The 24,241-nt window shown below is 43.3% G+C and overlaps 3 protein-coding genes across 3 annotated transcripts; 1 reads left to right on the top strand and 2 right to left on the bottom strand.

The window, feature by feature from the left end:
* Nucleotides 1-2,048: 2,048 nt before the first annotated feature.
* Nucleotides 2,049-4,231, bottom strand: LOC137914118 (vertnin-like). The gene is made up of 2 exons (XM_068757735.1): nucleotides 3,917-4,231; nucleotides 2,049-3,800 (listed from the first exon to the last, which is right to left on the bottom strand). The coding sequence occupies exons 1-2, from the start codon at nucleotides 4,226-4,228 to the stop codon at nucleotides 2,049-2,051; spliced, it is 2,064 nt and encodes a 687-aa protein (XP_068613836.1). The 5' UTR covers nucleotides 4,229-4,231.
* Nucleotides 4,232-7,697: 3,466 nt separating this feature from the next.
* LOC137914110 (mitochondrial basic amino acids transporter-like) lies at nucleotides 7,698-13,689 on the bottom strand. Its single transcript, XM_068757727.1, has 4 exons — nucleotides 13,592-13,689; nucleotides 10,745-10,788; nucleotides 10,363-10,446; nucleotides 7,698-9,676 (listed from the first exon to the last, which is right to left on the bottom strand). The coding sequence occupies exons 1-4, from the start codon at nucleotides 13,617-13,619 to the stop codon at nucleotides 8,912-8,914; spliced, it is 921 nt and encodes a 306-aa protein (XP_068613828.1). The 5' UTR covers nucleotides 13,620-13,689; the 3' UTR covers nucleotides 7,698-8,911.
* A 734-nt stretch (nucleotides 13,690-14,423) lies between these two features.
* Nucleotides 14,424-16,812, top strand: LOC137914112 (solute carrier family 25 member 47-A-like). The gene is made up of 6 exons (XM_068757728.1): nucleotides 14,424-14,460; nucleotides 14,690-14,733; nucleotides 14,823-14,894; nucleotides 15,228-15,407; nucleotides 15,813-16,086; nucleotides 16,499-16,812. The coding sequence occupies exons 1-6, from the start codon at nucleotides 14,424-14,426 to the stop codon at nucleotides 16,810-16,812; spliced, it is 921 nt and encodes a 306-aa protein (XP_068613829.1).
* Nucleotides 16,813-24,241: the final 7,429 nt, after the last annotated feature.

Raw genomic sequence — 24,241 nt, 5'->3', positions numbered from 1 at the left:
CAAAGGCTTTGCCAAATAATTTTCTTGCACAGTTAATTCACCTTTAGAGTTTGGGTTGCTGATTAAAAATAGAAATGTTTTTAAAATTTGAAAAAGTCAACCTTCGGTCAAATATCCAGATAGCTCTAGATTTAACAACGGAATGTGAGGTATTTGTTTTACTGATCATTTTTTTACTCCGTATACCTGCCGGATACGCTGCCAGGTCACCTTTAAGACTTAAGGCCAGTGTGACAAATTGCAGCCTCTCATTTGAATGGAGCCAGTCTGACAACACAGCAGGGGGTACCCCCCCCCCCCCCCCCCTCAAAAAAAAAAAGGAACAATGTGTGGTCACCCAGGTTAGAAGTTTAACAATGTGTGACTTCTGTCACTCAAATCCAGAGAACATTTTGATTTTTGTCAAGTTTACGTGCCAAATGTTTGTGTGTGTGTGTGTGTCCCGTCTTTCAATGGGATCTCTTTAGAAATAATCTCTTCACAAACAGGACAGGAGGAATGATTACATCTGCCAGTAACTCGTTTCATGTACATTTGGGCACATTGGAAGATTAACTCAAAAATGGGAACCCAGAGAATACAAAAAAAAGATTGCATTGGAATTAGCAAATGATTAGAAAAGTGTGCAACTCATCTTTTGCCCAACAAGCACTGTAGGGATAAATACCACTTGTTCAATTGATGACATTAATTGAATTCTATGAGAAATACTCAACTCTTATCTTTTGTCCATTTAATACACATGAAAACACACAAACACAATCCAGGTAAAAAAAATAATGAAAAAAAACACTGTCATGATTAAGAGGGTCAAACCTCCATCTTTCCCTGCCACAAGCCTCCCCCCCCCAACTCCTGCTTGTTCTTGGCCTTATCTCTATCACCATGCATACAATTACCCCTTCCCCCTAGCTCTGTGCTTTACCCCCCCCCCCCCCAACATACACCTTAATTAGCATCAGCACAATAGTTAAGTTCAGAAGTTTCAGTCTTTAACTGGCTCGATCCGACTGACTGGTTTAAACATTTGAATGTGGTTCATGATTTTGTTTCGTCTTTTATACAACCGACGTGATATATTGATATAAATTCACCGTACAAGGCCCGACATGTCTTTTGTCATGAACTAGAGCAGAACTCAGATATTACATTCAGCCCCAGTAGAGTCCAATATGATGAACTGTTCAAGCAAGAACAAAACCAAAGGTGCATGACGGTCCAGTTTATTGATATACAGCCAAACAGCAGAGATTTTGGTTCCTACAGAAAGACTATAATGCAGTGCATGATCTGTAAAACACTTTGTATGAAATAAGAAATTGAACTTTAAAAGTTATTGGAGATAATTGGATTGAAGGAATAATTGCACCAAAAATACTTATTTATATTCATGTAGCATGTAAACGTTAGAAACAGATTTGCTGGGAAATCCAAGCTTGAACAAAAGGCACATGACACAACAGTGTGTGCCACATTAGTGCAAATCAAGTGTGTTAAATGTTCAAAGTCCAAAGAGGTATTTTCTCAGCTGTGTGCATCAAATGAAAAGATGACATTACATTCAATAATCAAAAAGGTTTATAAAAAGAAAAAGTGTGCCTATACAGGCAGGCATGAATCATCACAAAAAGAAAAATTACATTTAAGGTACAGTAAAAGCATAAAAAGAGGTTCAAAAGAAACAAGCGTGGAAAAACAGCCTTTTAAAAAAAAAACTGCCACCATCAACATCTTTGAAATGCCTGTTGCCCTACAGGCAACATGCGAGGTTTAAACACAGCTAGTTTCTTTTCACACATGTGCAAATGTCTGGGAGGAAGGAATGAGCTGCGGTGGTAGTGGGGGGGGGGGCAGGCAGAGGAAAGACACATTGCATTTAGATGCTAAACCAGTGTAGTTTGTAGTCTTTAAGAACATGACAACAAGTTGCAGGTAGTAAGGTTACAAAGAAAACGCAGAAGCTGACGCACATCATTTTGAGGTTTTTCACTGCCAAGAAGTTTTTCCAGACAAAACCCCCATTTTTACAGGATTAAAGCCATGCAGATTTACCCGTGAACCAGTGACACCCCATGATACAGAGCTCGCTTCCACATGTAGTATGTTGAGCGTGGTGTGAAGGGGAAGTAGGACCTGAACTCCTTAAACGTGGGGAAGGACTTCTGCTCAAAGCGTTGCTGCAGGAACAGTTTGGCTTTGGCCTTGAAATTGGCCAGAGCCACAACATCCATTGCAAACGTCTGCTCCTCTATGGGTGCCTGAGCCTGGACGGTGTGCTTCGAGTGTGGGGCATCACAGATGGGCATGGGGGGCTTCTCTAGAGAGTTACGCATCTCAACGAATGGATGCACTTGCTGACTCGCCATCACCCGCTCGGTGATCTTGGCTTCGGCCACGGCTCTCTCTGGACCCTCGGGAAGACGGATCAATGCGCTCTGATTGAATGCCTTCTTTCTGCCGTTTTCAGCGCTACGCCACAGCCAGTAGAAACAAGGGGACATGGATGGGAACTTGAGCTTGAACTTTGTCAGGGACCATTTTGACTTTTGCACATGCTGCTTGGCGACATCCCTGAGCTGCTTCTTACTCATGTACGCCACCGTGAAGCTTCTGTGTCTTCGCCGCCAGATCTTTGTTCTGGGCAAGATGGGCTGGTTGGTGATCGGTGACAGACTTGTAGGGCTTTGGCTTTTGTCAGCATCTGAGCTCTCCTCGCTGCTGCCAGTGCTGCCTTTGTAACCTCCGTTAAACAGCATGGCTTCTCTTCTCCAGTTGTAGTAAGTTGATCTCGATATCCCTGGGAAATTCCTTTTAAAGACCCTAAAGGGAAGCGCGGCGTTCATCGCAATGCAATTTTGCAGACAGCGCTTAGCTTCCTTCATCTGGGTGACATTTTGGGCCCGCTCCAGTTCCAGTTTTCTGAGCCGCAGCCCAAACATGCTGGCTACACTGTCGTGGTTGTCGGGCTCGCCCTGCTTTGCTTCCGGTGACGACCAGCTCTCCTGTTCGGTGCTCTCTCCGGGGCTTATCTCCCCTGTTGATGAGTTGGATAAGTTTCCTCCAGTTTTCAGAAGCTCCTGTTTCCAGTTGTAGTAAGATGACCTCGAGATTTCTGGGAAAAACTCCTTGAACTGATGCAGAGGGATGAGCTTACCCTCCAAGTAGCAAGCTTGCAGGAAATACTTTGCCTCGTACCTTGCTGCCGACTTTTTGCAGCGCTCCTGCGTCTGCCTCTTCCAGCGATAGAAGGTCCTCTTGGTGATGTTGTACTTGTCTTTCAGACTCGGGTAAGACAACTGCGACTCCTGGTTCAGCAGCTCCTCTGGGATGATTGGCAACTCCCTCTCCTCACCATCGGGGCTACCAATTGTGTTTTCTCTTGCCTGGACTACGGCCACAAAATGCTTTTGTCTAAACAAGGACTCAGACTGCAGCTCGCCCGACCACATGACATGGATGGTTATTCGCTCCAAGTCATTAGGCCAGGTTCTTGGACGGATGACACGGTTGAAATAAGGTCGGATCTTCAGGTTAAACATGGGGTAGATGGAGTAAATGTTGAACTGCAATACAGACGCCAGGGCGTACAAATGCCACATGTTGGCATAGGAGCCAGGGAAGCAGGAGGCCTTGACATCTGCATCAAAGATGGCCTCCAGGACTGTCACCGGTAGGTTGAGCATGTCCTCAGACTCCTCAGCACAGAGGCTGAAGCGCACAGCCTGAAGCATCATTTTTGAATCAATCATCCCAGAAAGGTAATATTGCTTCCACAGTACCATGTCCACTACTGTCCTGACCTGCAAAGAACAATATGCAGCAATCAATACTGCAATCAAGAAGTCGACGTGAAAGGAAGTAAGATAGGCCTGCATTGATGGTTGAAGGAAAACATTAAAAATGAACCACTGCTCACCTGCAGCTCCAAGCTCAGCTCAGTGTCGCCCACTAACAGCAAGCTTACAGCGTCAAACAGTCGGTTGCCCGCCCCCTTGCAGTTTAATGGCAGAAGGCCCAAGGGTGCATCCATCGGGTAGAGGCCGCGGGCCGCGTCGTCCACACCTGCCCACTCAGGGAAATCGCGACAGGGAGTCACTGGCAGCTGGAACTGAGCGAGGACCTGGTGCACCTCCCGGGCCGCTCTGGTCAGCGCTTCCAGGCCAGAGCTCTCTGTGGCCTCTTGGAGCTCCCCCAGGACAGACAGCAAAGCCTCCTTCCTCTGAATCATATCTGGTATCTGATGAGAGCTGGGGCAAAGGAGGACGCAGCGCCAAGGTAATGAAGGAGTGGGAACTCCCAGTCAGCAGTTCTTTACATTTCATGCCTTTGTCAACAATAGAGGATTCGGTGTAAAATCAAACAGCTGCTTCTTAACTGGAGCCTGCAATAAAACGCATCTACTTCCAGCAAAATGAAGAATCTAATTTAATTTAGTAAGGCACAATTTAAATACAAATAACTTTCGTTCAAAGCAAAGAAATAAAAATAACAGCCGTTTTCCTGGTAATGATTTTCTCCTACAAACCACTGTTTAACCAAAAGACAATATTTCAACACGACAAATATAATTTAATTAAAACGATTCCAACGCTTCATTTCAGTTCCGACTTTTACCTGAACTTGTGGCGTTGAACTCAGTTCGAATTAAGTTTCGATCTGCGCTTAAAACACAACACGAAACGCAAATCCGGATACAAAAATGAAATGAAATAAATAACAACACATTTCACGGAAAGATTGCAACGCGTCATTTTCCTACCGGCGCGTCCGCGGGGTCGGTTTCACAGCTGATGCTGTTGATCTGCTGCCCCGGAGTTTCACTCCATTGTGTGCGTGGAGCTTCCAGAGTTTGTCCTCCAGTGACCACGCGTGATTTGGGGGAGCGACAAGCAGCACCTCCCTTCAGGAAATTGTTAATGGTCGATTCGCGTTGTTGTCTCTGCGTCGGCAGACGCCTCCCCCCTCCTCCTCCTCCTCCTCCTCCGCCTCCTTCAGGATGGTACATCCAGGGTCAATTTCAATGTGAAGTGTTAACAAAAGCCGACGCGTCATGGTCCATTAGAACACGGCTTGTAGCTTCACTCGATCAGTATCGGTGCTTTCAGGTTTTATTTCTTTTTCACTTAGCCAATGACGTCATTCATTGATTTGCTTTTATATCTAAAACACATTTTAATGCCAACAGTTCACTCTCAAGGTTATTTGTTAAAGTGATCCTGATGAGTTAAAACTGTTTTGGCAACATAAATGAACTTTTCTCATGTCCACTGATATATTTTGCATGATGTTTTTTTTTTTTTTTTGTATCCATCCATCCATTGTCAGCCATGGCGGGGGGGGGGGGGGGGGGGGTTGCCTGCTCAAAAAAAACACCAAGAGCAAAGACGAAGAATCAACCTGTTTAAGTTTAAGGTCTTGAACTAAACTTGAAGTCTCGTTGATTCTTCGTTTTTGCTCTTCGTGATTTACCTCAACCCGGAACCTGCACAGACGTAAGAAACAGATTTGCAGCAGCGAGCAAATGCATTTTATTTTTATTTTTTTCTACATACGAGGAATGTACTTTTTCTTCAGTCTGCGCTCCAGATACAGTGGCAGAAGCTTGTTTGTGGATTAGAGTGGATACGTGCAGACAGGGTGTGGACATGGTAGAGGAGGGTCGGCCTGTTTCTCCACTGTATCACTCTTAACACCTCCTCTTTGCCTTTTGCAGGATTTCAGTAATCAATGCCTTTTGTTCCACACACACCCACAACAATCTCAGCCACTGTCCCCAACCCCCACCACCTCTACTGTAGCCCCAGTCTTTTACCCACACTCTCACACATCAGGGGACAGCAGCATTTGGTCCTCGTGGATCCGTGCACTCCAAGCGCTTTGCAGACAAACTGGTGCCTGAGTGCATCGGGGTTAGGGCTTTGACCCAAATCTTATCAGCCGCACTGACAATGAGCGTGTGTGTGAGTGTGTGTGTGTGTGGGGGGGGGGGGGGGGGAGAGGAATTTCCACAATTCATCATACTGATTTGTATTTCTGACACCACAAGCTGAGTTAATGTAGACACCCACTTGTTAAGAGGTGTGGCGTTAAGTTCCTTCTCTTAATACAGAGGCTTCAAATTGTTCACTCCTCGCCTGGTTGAAGTTTTTTGAAATGCAAGTTTACCGTTTCCTCGAATTTGCAGCATTTACATGGCCTGTTTTGAAAGGCTGCAGCAAAAACATCCGTTCTCCTTTCAAGGTTAATATCAACATCCTAAATATGCCTCCTAACAGATCCCTGAGGGAGTCCGAAAATGTACCCTCTTTATTTACATACGCTCTCACTGATCTTATGAGCCGGGTGATTTTTGTGTTTTTTTTATTTATTTACAATTTATACTTGAATGTTGTTCTCTTACATTACCTTCACTTCTATCTCACAAAAATGCTAATAAATTGGATCCTCCTATTCCCTTCCATTTAACATGATACGAAACAGAGGCCTATAAATGACCGTGGCAAGGCTTCCTGGCTTGATTTCCAGTCACATTTTGCTGTCGATGTCTTCAACCCCCTTTTAGAGTGTTGGCTGGAGCCAATCACACGCCTTAGGTGTGTAGATTAGATGTGCTGTGCTGCACTGTGAACACAGTAGTGGGTTGGCTTGCAAGCATTTAAAATGCAAATAGGGCAACACTGGGACCGGCTCCGGCAGTCTCTCACCTGCTGTGGCTGAGCGTATCTGAGGATATGCATATGTTCGGGTGTGACTGTGTGTCTGCTGAGGGTCAGGTAGAAAAGACATGAACACGTATTTAATTTAACTTGGCACACTTCCACAGACAAACTCACAGGGTGGTGGTTTCAACATTCTAACACTGCCACCAGAGGATGCTGCATGTTTGATATTAAATGTTGCTGTTGTGTGTGTGTGTGCGTGTGTGTGTGCGTGTGCGTGTGCTATAGTGATGTTATAAGGGTCGCCAGCATGCCGGGTCCTATTGTGGTGGACAGTTCAGTAAATTAATCCCGCAAGAGGACGCTTCACAGAATGTTCATTAACTGTGCTGCATATTTCTAGTTTATGAGACGGTGAAATGTCAGATCTGACACATGGAAGTTTTGGAGATAAGGTCAGAGAGGACAGACTTCGATGGTTTGGACATGTCATGTCAGGAGAGACAGGGACTATATTAGTAAAAGGATGTTGACGATGGAACTGCCAGGGAACAGGGCCAGAGGTCGACCCAGGAGAAAATACATGGACGTAGTGAGGGAGGACATGAGAGTGGCTGGTGTTGGGGAGGACGATGCAAAGGACAGGGTGAAGAGGAGAAGGATGAATCGCTGTGGCAACCCCTCCTTCTTTTTTTAATCAAACTGGAGAATACTTATAGGTTCTGTTGTGGTAAAATTTGAAGGTCCCCTGTCAACCTCAATTTTGGACAACAGTAATGTCACTTCCTGCGCTTGACGGCAGTATCATGCATCAGATGTGGAAAACTGGTCTGACTGCTTCCACATGCGACTAGATTACGTTCCATTTCCCTTCCAGCAGATGGCGATGTGGTCTTTAAAAACTTCAGTGAAGAAATGTAGGATGTTTAGACCGTCCAACTGCTTCTTCATTTTTGTGTGTAATTGTTCTGAATCTGAATAATGAATACACTTAGGTTTTTTTGCCATTTGTAAATTGTGTTTACTATTCACTCTGAGTTTAGCAAATACATGTTCTTTCCACGCACAGTAGAAGTTTGGAGTCCAAACTGCTGCTGAATTCATTTTTATTTGCTCACATGTACAAATGATTATTGACAATTTCAGGCCAATGCACGACTGTGTTGCAAAAATATAATCTTTAGTGTAACAGCAAACTAACTGGTCAGGGAGAGACTGTCAAAATGCATAGAGGTCCAAACAAGTTGTTTATAATGAAAAATAGATGCAAATATTTACATTTCTACTTTAAAACAATCTCATTAATACAGCAAGTATTTGTTGCAAGTTTAACATCAGCTGGAGAGGTACTGTCCATAGAGTGGACAGTTACATACATAGCATGTCTTATGGCCATTTAACAGGCGACATTCACATTTTTAAATATAGTGTGTTTCGCATTTCAGTCTAAACGCCTGAGGTGACCCACAGGTGTGACACCGTGAAGGTCTTAGTGCATCTGAGACTTCTCCCTCCCAAACTCTCCAAATGGTCTTCCTGTGCCAATGACAACAAAAGATGACACATACAGCGGAAACTTGTTCTACAGGGTTGAATTTCAACAGTCAGAACAAAATACAGATTAAACAAGGTGATAAACGGCCACACACATGCGAAACGCAGCCAAGACCCACTCGTCAGAGACGCTAGCACAATCAGCTGATACGGTAAGTTCAGAAAATAAAATGAAGCCCCCCCGGTCCAGATATGTTACAGTATGTGGTACATAACAAGAGGCATTTGCAAATGCCAGTAAATAAGAAATCTTTTTGTAACCTTTAATTTGAATTTTAGAGGCGATGTACGTGCTAAGGCATCCATTTTTATTTCTTTGCACTTTATTTAAAACATGCTTTTTGTCAGCGCACAATAAAACCATATTGTTGTAGTGTCGGGTACAAATTTCCATTTGTATGTTAACACTGCGGCTTTGTATTTATATTGTCTGAAAGTTTCACAGACCTCAGAGCTCCGTCTCCAACATCCTGAACACCATCGCATTCACAAGTCTCCATCTTTACAGTTGAAAGTTAAATTATTGCCATAAATAATATACAATATTCCTTTTTAAAACGAAAGCTAAGTGCACCAGCTATTGTCCGACGCATTTGGGAATGACTGGTCTGACGGTAAAAGAGGTTTTATAGGTAGCTTTCATCTGCCTATGCTCTTGTAAAAGTGCCCCGGGCCGACAAACAAAGCCATCTGCGATGTCACAGGCTGGAAGACTCTTCCCGCGGTTGCCTCGGTGCATGGCGGCTTTGCTGAGCCGCCTCGCAGTCTTCAGAATGTTCCTCGAATCCCCGGGCGTACATGAGGACGAGCGTGACCGTGGCAAAGGTGGCTGCGTTCACGGGGAAGGCCCGAACCAATGTGGAGGTGAGGCCTTTAGTGAACACCATGTAGCCCTCTTTCCTGATGCTCTGTCGCACGCAATCGGCAATGCCGCTGTACTGGTGAACTCCGCCCACCCCGTCGGCCTGCATCCTCGACTTGATCACATCCACAGGATACGTAGAGAGCCAGGAGGCAATGCCAGCCATGCCCCCGGCGAACAGTAGTTTGGGGACCATGTAGCTGTCACCTGGCTCACAACCGAGGTTGCGCATCAGCACATCGAATGCCAGGAAGTACATGCCAAAGCTTGGCGCTTCGCGCAGAAGCGTGGTCACCATGCCTCTGTTTATACCCCTCAGGCCTTCTTCTTTGTAGATGTGTGCCAAGCAGTCCCAGGAGTTCTTGTACAGCTTCCTCGAGGACTTCTCCGTGCCTAGCAGTTGCATGCGGGTCTTCACCAGCTCCATGGGGCAGCAGACGACGCACTGGATGGTTCCTGCCGCCATGCCGGCAAGGAACTGGTTCTTGGGGGTGTCCCCTCCCAGCAGTCGCATCGCGTTTCCTTGCGCGCCGAACACTAAAGCATTGATGAATGTAAGGCCCATCATCGGGGATCCAATGCCTGAATACAAGCCCAGTAGCTGTGGGGAGGTTCAGAGATATGTCATGAGACAAAGTCAGTTAACTTCCCACTCTACAATAATTTAGCTTAAAAATTATATATAGCAACTTTCATTCTTACAAGTAAAACAGGTAAAAGCCTAGAGTGCTTTACTTGTAGGGTTATATTACTCCACACAGCCACAGTGATAGTGTTTTGTCCCACCCAACAGTTCACTTCAACACGTGGCGGAACTCAGAGATTAGTTAACAATAGGGCTGAGATATTTATCTTAGTTTTACGGATTGAACTTGACTTGTTGTTCTGGTATTTGATGATTGAAAACCGGTCTGATTGTCTGCATTTAGTATCGCTTTGACCTGATGTCTGTGAAGGCATCACATCAGAACATGATCCCATGCTACTCATTGTGGAAAAACTACAGCGAAGGTGTAAACAAAACTCGACTACAACAACTGAAGGTTCCTTATTCAACCGAGAGCGAAGCCATGAGGCAACTCTGACTTCATAGACCACAATGGCCATCTCTGTACAGCGCCGATTGTGTGGCCTTCATAAAAGATAGCTACGGCAAGCGGCTGTCGCGGGCCGTCACGTGCAGTCCTGCGGCCCGAAAGGGAAGATGACACGTAGAAACAAACAACGGAGAAACTTCAGAACCTGTTGAAATCTTCACATGCAAGGCGAGAAAATCAATCCACATACCGATTCTCTACGTATGATGGACTGGAAACAGTGAATCGTCCCACGGTACAGAGGCCTCTGAGAACTCTGGACCTGCAGCCTCACCTGGAATAGAAGACATTGCACAGCAAATAGTGAGACTTTAGAAGCCCAGCTCTCCTACTGACATTTAATGCATCATCATAGAGCGATCGATATTCAGGTCAGTTAGTGGAAGATAGTACAGCAATGACATGGTGTACGTAGCATTTAGCGCAAAGCATGAATGCATGATGGATACATCCTGATACATCTTTTGAACAGTTAAGGAAAAGTTTGAGATTTTAAAGTAAAACCTTATTATTATTATAATGGAATCTTAAATTCCATTGTTCATTAACAAAAAAAAAAGACCTTTGCCCACCTTAACCGTGTCAAATGGGTGTCCTACCAGGACTCCAGCAGCACCTGGTGACAGAGGGAAAACACACTTTAGGCAGTACTTTTTATTTGCTGTCACTAAAAATGTTCCAAATGCAAATAAATCTTTTCAAAACCAATTTTAAACCGATTAAAGGCATTATTAACCGGGGAGTGATCTTCATTTGCATTTTCATGACAATGTAAATGTTGTTACCCTCGCCGAAGAGGAGGCGAGGGTATTGCAATTGGGTGCGTTTGTTTGTTTGTCTGTCTGTCTGTTTGTTTGCTTGTTTGCCTGTCCGAGCGCATAACTCAAAAACTAGTAACCCAATCGACTTGAACTTTTTACACAAGCAAGGTTCTGTCCGTGGCTCGGTCCTCCCCAAGAATGGCGTTGATCCGGATCTGGATCCAGATTCTAGAATTATTTTTACATCTGGAATTGTGCCTGTGCTGTAAACTGCCACTTTAAGAGGGAGGGACACGAATGGCATGATGGGAAAAAGAGTCCAGAAGATGGCTTGTAGTACATTCCGGAGCAGCAAGCTAGAGCAGGTTTGACCCCTCCGATCCGGAAGCCCTGTTTACTGTCTCACAAGATCGAATAGTCTATTGGAGGCGAGGGTCTGCAATCTCTGATTGTCGTTTTCTAGTTTATTGTTGCCATTTCATTTATGTAACTAAGACGATTAAATATAGTATTAAGTATTAGTACACAATGGCTTCGTCTTCATAGCCCAGACACAGGCCTCATTTTCTGTTTATAATAAAAAGCTACACTCACTAACACGTCGGGCATATTGAACTGGGTTCATGTCCATTTGTCCAGTCTTTGAAGGTCAGACTTCCGGCCTGCAGTGTTGAGTGTGCTGCAATCTTCCCCAGAGGAACACTGCCTTATCGAGCCAAAGGCAGCTCGCCGGTCATTGTCACCCTTCAAAAATTCTTTATTGCACCTTTGAATGTTACGTAACATCAGCTCGAGAAGCGCACGGCCCTGTTCTGATTACAGTCTGGGTTTCTTCTTACCAGAGCTCATGCAACCCAAGAATAGTTTCCAGCCTGATCAAGGGTTCAGGCCGAAATGAAAGAGTATATCTGTGTCATTTGGGCTAGCGGTGAAATGAAAGAGTATCGAGCGTCTTTTCTGAAATGATTTTAAAGCTATTTAAAGCTCCACTCTCTACACCTCGCCTTAAACTTACTGATAACAAAGACAAAACAGCCACATTACTCTGTGGATCATGTTGTGATATCTCCTATTGTGTTTCAGAATGATGCATTATGGTTGTTTTTATGTTTTATGTCTTTTACTGGACATCAAAACCATTTTCATTAGCATTAACTGTCTCTGCCTGCACACACATTCCCATAGTGGGCACATTCCCATAGTGGACACTGAATAAATGCTAGGCTCTCCCTGCACCATGCCATCATTCAACTTTTACTGGAAGCATTCACATTATTCCATTGTTTATTCATTCATTTGTTCAATTAATGGTAATTGAAGTAAACAAACTGAACTTTACAACAACAACAAACAAACAAACAGACAGACAGAAACGGTACGGGAAGCGCTTCTTCATTAAGACTGATCGTTTTTCTTTACCGAATCAACTTTTTTTGCCTTTGAGAATTTATGTAACCTGAACTTGTTCAATAGGAAGTCACGTCTGCGTAAAGTTTCTTTAAATAGATACCGATCCCGTGGTTTCCTTAGTCATCAGTGACTAACATGACTTGCATCCAATCATCCTCTGCTGTAGAAGTTTTATGGGCTAAAACTTTCCATGCATTCAAACCAGTACTGACTTCTGTGAAACCCACAGCCACAACACTAGAGGGAGCTCAAACAACAACCTGATTACACCCTCCTATAAGACAAACATGGGTAAATGATCTTTTTACAATACTGCCACCCAAGGGTGGAACTGCTTGACTCCTGCCCTCAAAACATGCACCTCTTTGGCCTCCTTCCTTAGACAGGATGTTTGACTGTACTTGTACTGTAATACATCCTACTGTTTGACTGTACTTGTACTGCTCTAACAGTCGACCTAATAAATATATTCATCTTCATCAGGGTCAAATATTTGTTTTGCTCTCACTCATCATGTGACAACATTTTGGAAGCGAGACCGGTTCTCATCTAAGACCTCGTCCATTTGAACATCCTCAGGCATTAAAAGGCATGTATTCACACACACACACACCTACACACACACACACACACACACACACCTACACACACACACACACACACACACACACCTACACACACACCTACACACACACACCTAACAGGCTTAGACATGATTGACTCGTTTTACAAACGGATCATGTGACCAAACAGGCGCTTATGTGGGATTAGCCTGTTGTGGTTTGTTTACAACACACGATGATAATATACTCCTTTACAGGCCAGATGGAGACTGTTAAAGTGTAATTATGTGTTTGAATGCCAATATTATACAACAAACTGTCTGCACAGTGTCTTCAGTCATTACACAGCTGATACAAAGAGGAAACAGGGATGAACTTGGCATTATCACGTGTACCAAGGGAAACAAGAAAACTCAAACATGAACCACAAAACGCTCCTATAATTTAGGATTTGATCGATTCAGAGTAAATTGTTCCTACAAGCAGAGGAATTTAGAAAACGCACACGCAATCCTGTGATAGAATTGCGTCACACATCAATAAAAGGTGTACGGAACGACAGGCTTCTGTTTTTTGACACTAAAGGAGAAACGGCTCGTCGTTTCACCCTGACGAAATGAAGTCAGTTTGTTTTACTCATCGGACAAATGACAAGACATCACAAATCCACCCAGGAAGGACTTACCTCCGATGCACCCCGCAACGAAGTCCATCAGCCTCCCTGCGCGTCACCTCGAGGGGATAAATGTTCCTAAAACATTGCAGAGGTTCTCGACAACTATGTAAAACGCCGTTGCGTGTCAGAGCTGGTAAAATACTGAACGCTGCCCCTGGTTGTTTTATCGAATTGATGCTTTTAGTTAATAGTATAATCGCGCAAGGAACAGCACAAACGCGTCCCCCGAGAGCCTTCGTGAAGACCTGATAATGTTGACACACTTATTAAGTTCTTCAGCGTGCTCTATTTCCTCCCAAGGAAACTTTCCTGTTTCAATACACCGAACCAGCGCCTTCATTCAGCGAGGACGTCCTGTCCGCTGTCTGTCAAATACAAGCAGGTTAGCTAAGTAGCAGGGGGCGGGACTTACCGAGTCGAGTTTCTATCCAATCCGAAAGAAGAGATACAGCCCACGCCCCCGCCCGAATCCGTAATCCTAATCGCTCATTGGCTACATACCTCAAGGGCTTCCAATGTTGCACACGTCATCAGTACCGTGTGACGTTTTGCGTTGTGTGCAAGTGACGTGTTTGGGGACCTGTCAGCAGGTGGCGGCAGACTTTGAAGCTCAATGTTTGTCCTCCGCGTGACGATTGTTTCCGCCCCCTATTTGCCGAAGACACGTCACCGGGAGGGAACCTTTCGCACCCAATGAAATTGTCGCAGCTTTTTAAGTTAGCTTCACGGCAGCTACCAGTGACGTAACAGGAAGGAACGTGCCGAAGGTTCGGTTATTGCTGGAAGAGAAGCATGGACTCGCATCTGATAAGCGGTTATTGATTTGTCGCTAGCCGAGAGGATGCATATCGCTGATTTTGTGTCCGGATCACTGGCAGGTAATGGCGAATGCTTGTCTCCATGTTAGCATGAGCTGTCCGGCCTTTCTACGATATCGGGACTGCGTTTGAGGTTATTTTGTCTTGCATTTTATTTTACCTGAATGATAAGATCTGTAAATCTGTAACTTTAAGCCAGCTGAACCCGCCGATTGAATTGACCTGTATTAGTAGGTGGTACCTGAACATGCTGATGTTTTGCACACCGGCTTTCTTTGGACACGCGTAGGTGCATGTGGAGTTGCTGTGGCCTACCCTCTGGACACCGTGAAGGTAGAGGACTTGTATCTGAGACTGACAAAAGAGCTGTTTCACAAATGCATTTTTTTCATCCTGATTTATTTTTATTTTTTACTTTCCAGGTCCGGATCCAAACTCAGAAACGGTTCAGTGGAATATTGCAGTGTGCAGCGGCAACATTCTCAAAAGAAGGGGTAAATGGATACATGAATGGATGCATGCATGACTGGATAGATGCACGTTATGATGCCAGGTGGTTGTTCTTTTTTGTACGCCAGCTGAATTAATGTTTGGAAAAAGAATCTACATGAGGTAAGTCTTTAACTGTCCGTTAGTTTAACAACAACAGAGCTTTTAGCAACAGCTTTCTTAGGCAAAAATTAGCTTAGACTTTAGAACTTTCCATGCACATCTGCCTTACTCGGGCCAAAACCTGAAATGGGCAAAGAACCTCCTGTTTTTAAATACTGGTGGTTGTTAATCTTTCTCTCTCTCTCTCTCTATCTCTCTCTCTCACTTGCCTTCAGGTGCATGGCTTCTTCAAAGGCATGTCGATACCTGTTACCACAATCTCTTTCGCTTCCTCGGTTTTGTTTGGCACATACAGGAACTGTCTGCAATGTCTAAGCCAGGCAAGAGGAGCTGGTTGTGGTCCGAACACCAAACTAGAGGTTTTCCTGTCTGGCCTGGTGGGGGGCGTAGTTCAGGTAACACGTACCTTTTACCTGAGGCTTTAGACTGTAATTGCCAATGTAGTGCATCGGTGTGTTTGCGAAATTGCACTACAATTGAGCTACAAGGATTCATTGATTATTCAGCGACTTATTTTGCAGCTTGTTCTCTATTTTCACAACAACATCCTACTGACTTCAGAAGCTCAATGCCGATTGGCTTATTTCACTTGCAGTTTTTCAATTTCCACAAAGATGAGAATAATACAGATTTTCAACCACACAGTAATATCTGTATTCATTTTATGACATAAACACACAGGAAGACACTTAATGAATTAATAGAAAATATATAATCTGATTGATTTGACATTAAGCACACAATAAATGCATATTTACTGCGTTATAGTAAGATTTCTGCTCCTCACCTGCCTCCAACAGGTTTCAGTGTTGTCTCCAGGCGACATGGTGAAGGTACGTCTGCAGTGTCAGACGGAGTCCAGGCGGAATCGAAGCTGTACCACCAGCATGCCCAAACCCAAGTACCGTGGTCCAATTCACTGTCTGCTGAGTATTATCAAAGAAGATGGGATCAAGGGCCTCTACAGAGGAGCCTTTCCACTTATGCTCAGAGACGGGCCATCGTTCGCCACATACTTCATGACCTACACAACCATCTGTGAATGGCTGAGGGACGCGGACAAGAATAAACCAAGTATGTGATATCAGTATGTTATTAACTTTCAAGAAAAGGCTTAGATTTGTATGTCTTTGTCTGTTTTTACCAAATCGATGGCGTAGACCCGTTACCTAATTTTAATACTAACGGTGTGACTCCATGTGATTATTTTGTTTTCAGATAGAATTAACTACATATATCTGAAATGTAAGAAATGAAATGTATGCTTATTTGCCTCATTCTGCACTTAAAAAAAATAGATAATTGCAGTTTCATGAACTGTAAAGGAGCTTGATTAGCGTGATGACTCATTAACGAAGATATCTTAAGGGCAGTTAAGGCAAAAGTAATTTTCCTTTTATCTTGCAGAGAATTAAAACCTTTTCAAGAACTTTCAAATATCGGTGGATCTATTTAAAGTGGGTGCTTTTTTCTTTCTTTCTTCTAGATTGGAGTCATGTAATGCTTGCTGGGGGGGTATCAGGAATGGTAGCTTGGACAATAGCAACACCCATGGATGTGATCAAGGCCCGGATGCAGATGGACGGAGCTCGAGGAACGAGGCAGTTCAAGGGTTTTTGCCACTGTGTGACTGAGACTGTGAGGGTGGAGGGGGTTGGGGTCTTCTTCAGGAGCTTGGGTATCAACTGTATCCGTGCATTCCCCACCAACATGGTGGTGTTTCTTACATATGAAAATTTCACCAGGTTCCTCACTGCTGGACGTGACCACGATGACGTGCCTCAATTCAGGCTCAAGTAATATTGACTGCTTCAGGTGCCGGTGCTTCACGTTCTGCTGGGTTTGGTTGCATCATAGCAGATATATTTGTTAAAGACCGTGTTGAATTGCAGTGTCTTTGAGGGCCGTCTATTGTGTATGTAACTTTTAACAAGGTAGGGTAGCGGTATTGCAAGTACAGTACTCACAAAAATGTGCCAGTAATGATCACCACTGGCAAAAGATTGGAGTAGCCACACTTTGGCCACTAGAGGGCGCCCTCTCCCAAGTCATTGCATTTTTCTTTTTGACACAGTGCCCAGAAATCTGAGCAGTTTTAGACTAGCAGTAGAATTAATTTATGTGTTTAATATATTGAAGCTTGAATTTTCCCATGTTTTTGCAGCATGTGTGTACACAACACTCTAAAAGTCCACGCAGTAGCAAATTGTAAAACTGGATTGCCTTATTATTTATTTATTTTTATTTCGGGGAACTGGAATTATGAAGAAATTATTCTTAAAATGGAATATACTAGGAAAGAGTGGCGTCAAGCCTATAAAGTTTGTATCAGTGAAACGGACTGCGGAAGAACATGCTGTTATGAGAGGTGTAGAAATCCACGATGAAATTGTCTGCATAGCAACCGACTTCTTTAATTCTCCCTTCCTTCTGAACTTGAACTGAATTTGTCTTGCCTAAAACGCAGCCGTGCAACCGCTGACATGTGAGTGAAAGAGGCGTTCAAGGACAAAGAAATATTTACCGTACACATTTTCTTTGATAAATGTTTAGCGGTGATAAATGTTCAGTGATGCCTTAATCTGATTTACTGCCTGAATATCATTAACCTAACACAATTTCCAAGCGGTCATTGGTATGTTTGTATTATCACCAAAAAAAGCAAAACAGGTGGTTTTATGAGCACCGGGACCTCACCTGAAGTCGACACAAAACCCAAATGAATGTGTGTTAATGTGTCTGTAACATGATTCCATTAAAAAAAAAATGTTTCTCTGCTTTAGGTGCATGTGCTTCTTATCAAGGGTCAGACTGAACTAGTCAATAGCTGAAGCATTATTTTTAAGAGAATATGATTGACTTTTATTCCAGACAAATTTAAATCGTCATCTAGTAAGAAATCTGCACGCGTTTGTAGCCAATCATCCTATTTTTGCCGTAGCCCCGGAGGAACGTGGATTTACTGTAATACGAAAGGATGCAGAGGGGAAAAAAATAATTACGGTATTAAGTGTTTTCATCTGCTCTGCTTGTGCAACTGACCTGTAATTAATCTCATTGTGAGTGCGGTAAAGAGACGTTCTAAAGAATTAACCGCAAAGATTTAACTTCCTCACAAACAGGTTTTACAGCTGATTTTAAGTTTGGAACTCATCAATTGATTGGTTTTATTGTTAGCATCAGGCCCCGGGTAACGACTAGAAGGCCCTCCCCCTTTCGCCAGTTGTTGTTTGGGATATTCTGGGAGCTTTGAGCTCTCCCCTCTTTGTGCCGTGTGTGTTGCTGCAGGGTACATTTGCAGCTTCGGCGGTCTGGGCCTGCAGCTTCGCATGGCATCAATCAAAACCGCACAAAGCGTTGAATAAGAGCTGATGATGAATAAGAATGATGGAGGCAGAGGTGGAGGTGTAGAGGACTAGCTGAATAAATTAGTGTGATACTCACTGCAAATTTGCTTGTACTATAGTTTGCTGTCAGCAACATAAAATCACAGAGAAATGGCACAATCTTCTGTCGTCAAGTTCAAGACCACGCACGCACTTTCCTAGCAAGATACGGGGAAGAAAAGCAGAGCAAAACCAGAACAATGAGATGTGAAGCGGTAAGACGAACGATGGAGCTGTCAAGCAGCGCAAGACGCGACCTTCCAGCGGCCTTGACAATGGCATCTGATAGGCCAGTCTGTCCGACACGCAGCAGTGGAGGGTCAGCCGCACGCAAACACACAGGAAACTTTGGCAGAAGAGGCCAAGAAGGCTCTCCTCATCCAAATAAGAATAACAGAGCATTTCGTGTGATGCAAGTGCTGATCCAGTCTCAACAGCCCCGGCCTAGCGCCTCCCTTTCCCAGCCAGGACGGCAACCATTAAGAGCGAGAGGGTTCATTCATTGTTCTGCGATGCCTTGTGTCTGGGTACCCCCCCAGCGTCCTGCATTTTTTGCATTTAAATAACGTGAATGTTCTTCAATTCAAACCGACCATGTTAAGTATGGAAAACACAGGATTGGAGACACCGCATGAGCCTTTAAAAGAGATGTAATCAGGCACGTTATTGGTGCATTGCTGTCTTGTTGCACCAGAAATGCAAAGGCTGCTACGTAGCACGAGACACGGTGATGATGCAGAGATCGGTTGTGAAGTCATTTAACACACCACCAACATAAAGGTACCTTTTTTTCCTCTCGTATTATGCTTTCACACCTACATTGGTGCCTCAGAAGTCATCAACAGGACAGTGTTTGCAAGATGTTGGATGTGTGGAAGATTTCCACCCATTAATCTTAGATCCTACAGACGTGTGTAGATTAAACCGCAGTGTAAATGGTAAATAACAAGCGTACACAAAAAGATAATACAAATAAAGAAGTTGAAGATAACTTAAAACTAAGGACTTTCAACGGAAACAAGCCCGCAAGGGCTTTTTTGAAATGCTCCTCTTAGACAGGATGTTTGACGTTATTTGTACTGTAATACATGCTACTGTGTGACTGTACTTGTACTCTAACATTCTATCTAATAAATATATTCATCATCATCATCATGCAATGAAACACAATAATAATAATAATAAAAAAAACTGAAGGAATTAAGAGCAATCTCAGAATAAGAACATAAAATTTAAGGTGACAATAAAAAGATCAGAACTAAAATATAGCTAGGAAGTAAAAAATCAAATCACTCCTAATTTGTTCATGTTAATTTGTTATGTCTGGGGTTATGCGCTACAGGAGGGTAAGGCTACGAATAAATATTCAAAGCACAGTGAATAGGAATGAGTCGCAGGCTGCAGTTACAAACCTGAACGTTGAATAAGTCGCACGCGTGAGCTGTTTGTCTGAACTTCACCGAATCATTCCCTCACTGGAGATCAGGGGAAATAAATTTGACGCTAAGGGTTTAACGGACAGAACATGAGCTGCGTATTAAGAGAACAAGGCTCGGAAACATTCATGTCTCCCATATTTATATGATCAAGTGGCAGTTTAATCATTTAAGCCATGTAATGTCAAGTTTATGGTTTCCTGCCGCGTATTAAATAGAAGCAGCTCCTCTGAAGATGATAATCACGCCAGGCATGCAGTACAGAGCACGCCCGGACACACCGGACAGTTAGGCATGACTCACAATGGAAGACTACAATAATACCTGCGTTGTTCTTTTTACTGGATTCCAGTTCAATCTGTGTCATGTTGACAATAAATAGATGTAAAAAAATGCTGTACGATTCAACTAAGGGTTACAGTCAAAGTTGGTTTCTTCCAACCATGACTTTGTTCTGTCCCTGACTGTTATTGTACTCAAAGGAACCCTGCAGTTCAGAACTCAGGGGGGCATTGGGCTTCTTGACAAAGGACTCTTGTATCCTTTCAGAAGACAGCGTGAGGCCGCAACCTTTTGTTTCCCTCGGCTCAGCTTCAAACGTCTGCTCGGACTCGACCTCCACTCAACGTCAAAATAAAAGTGTGCACCAATTATTTTTTTGTTGTGTGTCTGCTTTGCTGCAGGGTTAGGGCTGTTGTGCCATAGTCGGAGCATAAATCAAGCAAAGTTCCACTCTGAAACGACACAAACACATAAAAGCACAGGGAGCAGAGGGCACCAGCTGGGGGGGGGGGGGTGTCGGTGAGGTTATGACCGATTTAATTTTGAGTTGGAAAATTAGAGCGGGAAAAAGTAAATAAAAAATAAGATAAAGAATAAACTGTGACAGCAGCTCCTCTTTACAAGATAAGTAATGTAAAGATAATAATATGAAAAATACATAAATTGAGTCATAGAGATTTTTTTTTAAGTTCCAGTGCAGGCTTATGGCACTGAACATTGTGACAATGTCCAACAATTACAAAGTCTGTAAGTAAGCCCATATTGTCATGAATTTAAGGAGTCTTATTTTGAAGGTTTGTTGTTGATGCGTTTGTATTCCAGTTTCCTGTTTTATTTTATAAGTTGATTCCTATGCATTGTTCTTTGGCTTTGTATTTGTGTTTCTCTCTTTCCTTGTTTGATGTTCTGCTGTATGGATCTTTGCACTTTAGCCTTCTTCTTCTGTCATTTCTTTTGTTTATTGTGTTTTGTTCTTTGCTTTGACTGCTTTCTGTTTCTTCGCTTCCATCATTTCGATGCTGCAGCCTGCAGTGCACTGCCCTCCGAGGTTTGACCATGAAATGTTTATTCGTTTTTCAACCATTAAACATCTTACTGCACTCTCCATGTGTTTCTGCCGTTCGTGTGCTGCAGCTTGAATGACTCAGGCAGGACAAATGGACACCAAAAGGGGGCACCGTCTCACTGGTCCCAAGGCTTTTGCACCGGGCTGTGGCGCGTGTCTTCTGAACAGGGGAGGAAAGAGTAGAAAACATTTGAGACAAAGACAAAAAGTGAACTAGAATGGGATGATATTAAAATACATTTTTTCTCCTGGTTCTGGTCTTTGAGTGTTTCCTTCTCTATTTGTCCTGTAACAGTTTTTGCTTTTTTACTTCCTGTCTTATTGTTTCCCACCCCCTTTAGATTGCCTGATGATTTATGGTATTGTTGCTGAGATGGACAAAACATTTTTCTTTCTCTCTCTCTCAGTTTGCTTGTTGTTTTTGAAAATTTTGGTTGATAAATCTATTAACTGCAACTCTGTCTTCCTTTTATCCTCACTATTGTTCTTGCAGATGTACAACCGGATCTACCACGCTGGCCGGACCTTAAACATGCAAAGAAGCACACCAACAAACAAACATACAAGCAAACAAACGAGCGAGGAAACACAACCTCCTTCGCTGTGGTTACGTACAGAATGTTCTCTCTGGGACAGCAAGGCTACAGCATCTGATGGGCTTGACTCACAGCTCTGTGAATCCAGAGCCAACTCTCAGTGCAGCCTCACAAACTCTGCCAGGAGCATCATTTCATTTTTAGATCGTAGCACATGAGAACAAACTAAAAGGCCTTATTATTCCTAATTATGACCACCATTCTGTTTTGGTACAGCCAAGTACAAATAACAACATTGATTACTTTTGATTCGATTAGTTTTTTTTTGACTGACCTGATTCAACCTCCAATGCATAGCTCTGATATTTAATTGTTAGCAGCTCTCCACCAGCACAGCCCCCCCCCCCCCCCCCCCCCCCCCTACATTTTTCATTGGGAGACCACCAATGAACACAATTAAAGGAACGCACAGGGTCATTTAAGATGCAGCAAATTGTAACTTCACTAAATGAAAAATGTAAATAACGATCTTGGTTGGTTTCCGTCTGAATGTGCTCTTTACACGCTCAATAAAATGTATGTGTGGTTTTTCCAAGTGAATTTCACGATTTTATGAAAACGAATGTGCACGAATCGTTACATTGTTCCTTCCACTCGCAACGTTGGCGTAACTTCATTTCTCATGAGACGACTGCATGAATGTATTTCAGCATTTAAGCATTATGGCAATTTCCTGAGTGCCCCATTTATGCAGGTGTGAATGTTATTCATCGTCACAGCTCTGAAGAAATTTACTGCTCATAGAAAGCAGAGTATCTACATCCCATAATATTATGCATCTCATTTTGTAGTTGCAATGAAGCTTCAGTAGATTTCAGACAATGTGTTTCTCTGCCTGTCCAGCAGATGGCAGCCGCCACTCACACGCATGGCGTCGTGGTTAGCGCTGTTGCCTCCCAGCAATTTTGTATGTTCTCCCCGTGTCCCCGTGGGCTTTCTCCAGGTTCCTCGGTTTCCACCCACCGCCAAAAATACGCGATTTATTTGCATTGCTTGCTCCAAATTGTCCAATTGTTTTCTTGTTTTGAAGTGTAGGCTTCTGACATAAATGTGAGGGGAAACTCGACAGACCAATTTGCTCTTGTTTGTCAGATGACATTTCCAGTCAAGCCAGGGGCAGGGAGTTCGTTGATAGTAGGGAAGCCCCTACTATACTAATTATAGTCTGGGGGCTATCAAACATTACCCATGTTAGTGGCAACACTACACGATCGATCGTTAGTTAATATTTAATTGACAATATGTCTTGTCAATCACTTTTTGTCGGAGGACGTGGCTCATTTGGTGGTTTGGGGATTTTTTTTAATGGTTGAATTTTTATGTCTGTTGGAGAAAGTTATTCAACAAGATCTCTTTCAGGGAGAAGAGACTGTAAACTGGATATCTTGAAATGAAGTCCTATCACTTTCCACAGCAAATCAACATATGCTAAATGCGGACTTTTGATTTGTTTTCAAGCTCTTGTTTTTCATGTTGCCATGGCAACAACTCGCATCATTTTTTAAGAGAAGCATTTATTGGTGCGCATCTGTTCTTTCCAATATTTCTTTTAATCTCTTCCAGGAATGATTTGGACGGTAACTCCATATTTGTAATTGCCACAATTTGTTTCTGATGGACGAAACTAAAAGTGCTACATTTGACTTTGCGTGGCGCCATGTTGAGGATTATTTCACTGCTAATTCTTTTTAATTGAGTTCATGACATATTCTAATTAATCATGGTAGACAAAAATCCATGTCTTTAGAGTACAGACTAGAGAACCTTCCACTACCAAACAACATCGTTCTCACGTCAGACGTTGGCAGGCATGGCGGATGCTCACTGCTTCAAGGTCCCCTGAAGGCTAGCGAGGTCGCCTGCGTTTCTCAGTTAGCGATCTGTCAGGTACGATAGAGAATGCAGGATGTAATTAAGGTGCTGCAGCCTGTTCTCTCCTCAAGTTGCCTACTGTTAGACTGGACTGTCAACTCTTCAGACCCCATTGGACACCTAAAGTCACGTCAGTATTTTGTTGCCTGTAATTTTACGATGATACTTGAAATCTAAGTCACATGACTGAGGGAGGGGCAGAGTCTCACTCCAAATGGCATTTTAGCTAAGGGGTCCGCCGTGGTTTAAAATGTGACCTGTTTCCTTCAGGCGTTCAAACTGATAATCCTGGCAGGACGAAGTTAGAAGCAGGACCGTACAGACTATTTATGTTACCTCAATCAGGCTCCCGGTTGCTGACTGTTATATTAAACTTAAAGGTACTTTTGCCTCATTTGCATGCGTTTGTTTAAAATACCTGAGGTGGGATTTGGGATGATAATCCCGAAGAGAACTTGGTCAACAATTGCGATATCTTTACTGCCTTTGCTGTTGCTATAAATGTACATCTCTGCATATGCATGTGTTTTCCCCTATACATGGTCCATTTGTGTTCGAAATGTGTGTTTGTGTAATTTTGAGGTTTATTGC

Source organism: Brachionichthys hirsutus, unplaced genomic scaffold (assembly GCF_040956055.1).
Source record: "Brachionichthys hirsutus isolate HB-005 unplaced genomic scaffold, CSIRO-AGI_Bhir_v1 contig_783, whole genome shotgun sequence".
Taxonomy (NCBI): Eukaryota; Metazoa; Chordata; class Actinopteri; order Lophiiformes; family Brachionichthyidae; genus Brachionichthys; species Brachionichthys hirsutus.
The sequence above is the reverse complement of the archived record's forward strand: the minus strand, read 5'-3'. Positions and strand labels throughout refer to the sequence as shown.

Excerpts from the sequence above, each read along its gene's own strand:
- LOC137914118 (XM_068757735.1), bottom strand. The coding sequence starts at position 4,228 with ATGATTCAGAGGAAGGAGGCTTTGCTGTCTGTCCTGGGGGAGCTCCAA. Across the intron at positions 3,801-3,916 it reads AGCTGAGCTTGGAGCTGCAG|GTCAGGACAGTAGTGGACAT; the intron begins GTGAGCAGTGGT and ends TGTTCTTTGCAG.
- LOC137914112 (XM_068757728.1), top strand. The coding sequence starts at position 14,424 with ATGCATATCGCTGATTTTGTGTCCGGATCACTGGCAG. Across the intron at positions 14,895-15,227 it reads CAACATTCTCAAAAGAAGGG|GTGCATGGCTTCTTCAAAGG; the intron begins GTAAATGGATAC and ends ACTTGCCTTCAG. Across the intron at positions 16,087-16,498 it reads CGCGGACAAGAATAAACCAA|ATTGGAGTCATGTAATGCTT; the intron begins GTATGTGATATC and ends TCTTTCTTCTAG.
- LOC137914110 (XM_068757727.1), bottom strand. The coding sequence starts at position 13,619 with ATGGACTTCGTTGCGGGGTGCATCGGAG. Across the intron at positions 10,789-13,591 it reads CGTTGCGGGGTGCATCGGAG|GTGCTGCTGGAGTCCTGGTA; the intron begins GTAAGTCCTTCC and ends CTCTGTCACCAG. Across the intron at positions 10,447-10,744 it reads ACCCATTTGACACGGTTAAG|GTGAGGCTGCAGGTCCAGAG; the intron begins GTGGGCAAAGGT and ends CTTCTATTCCAG.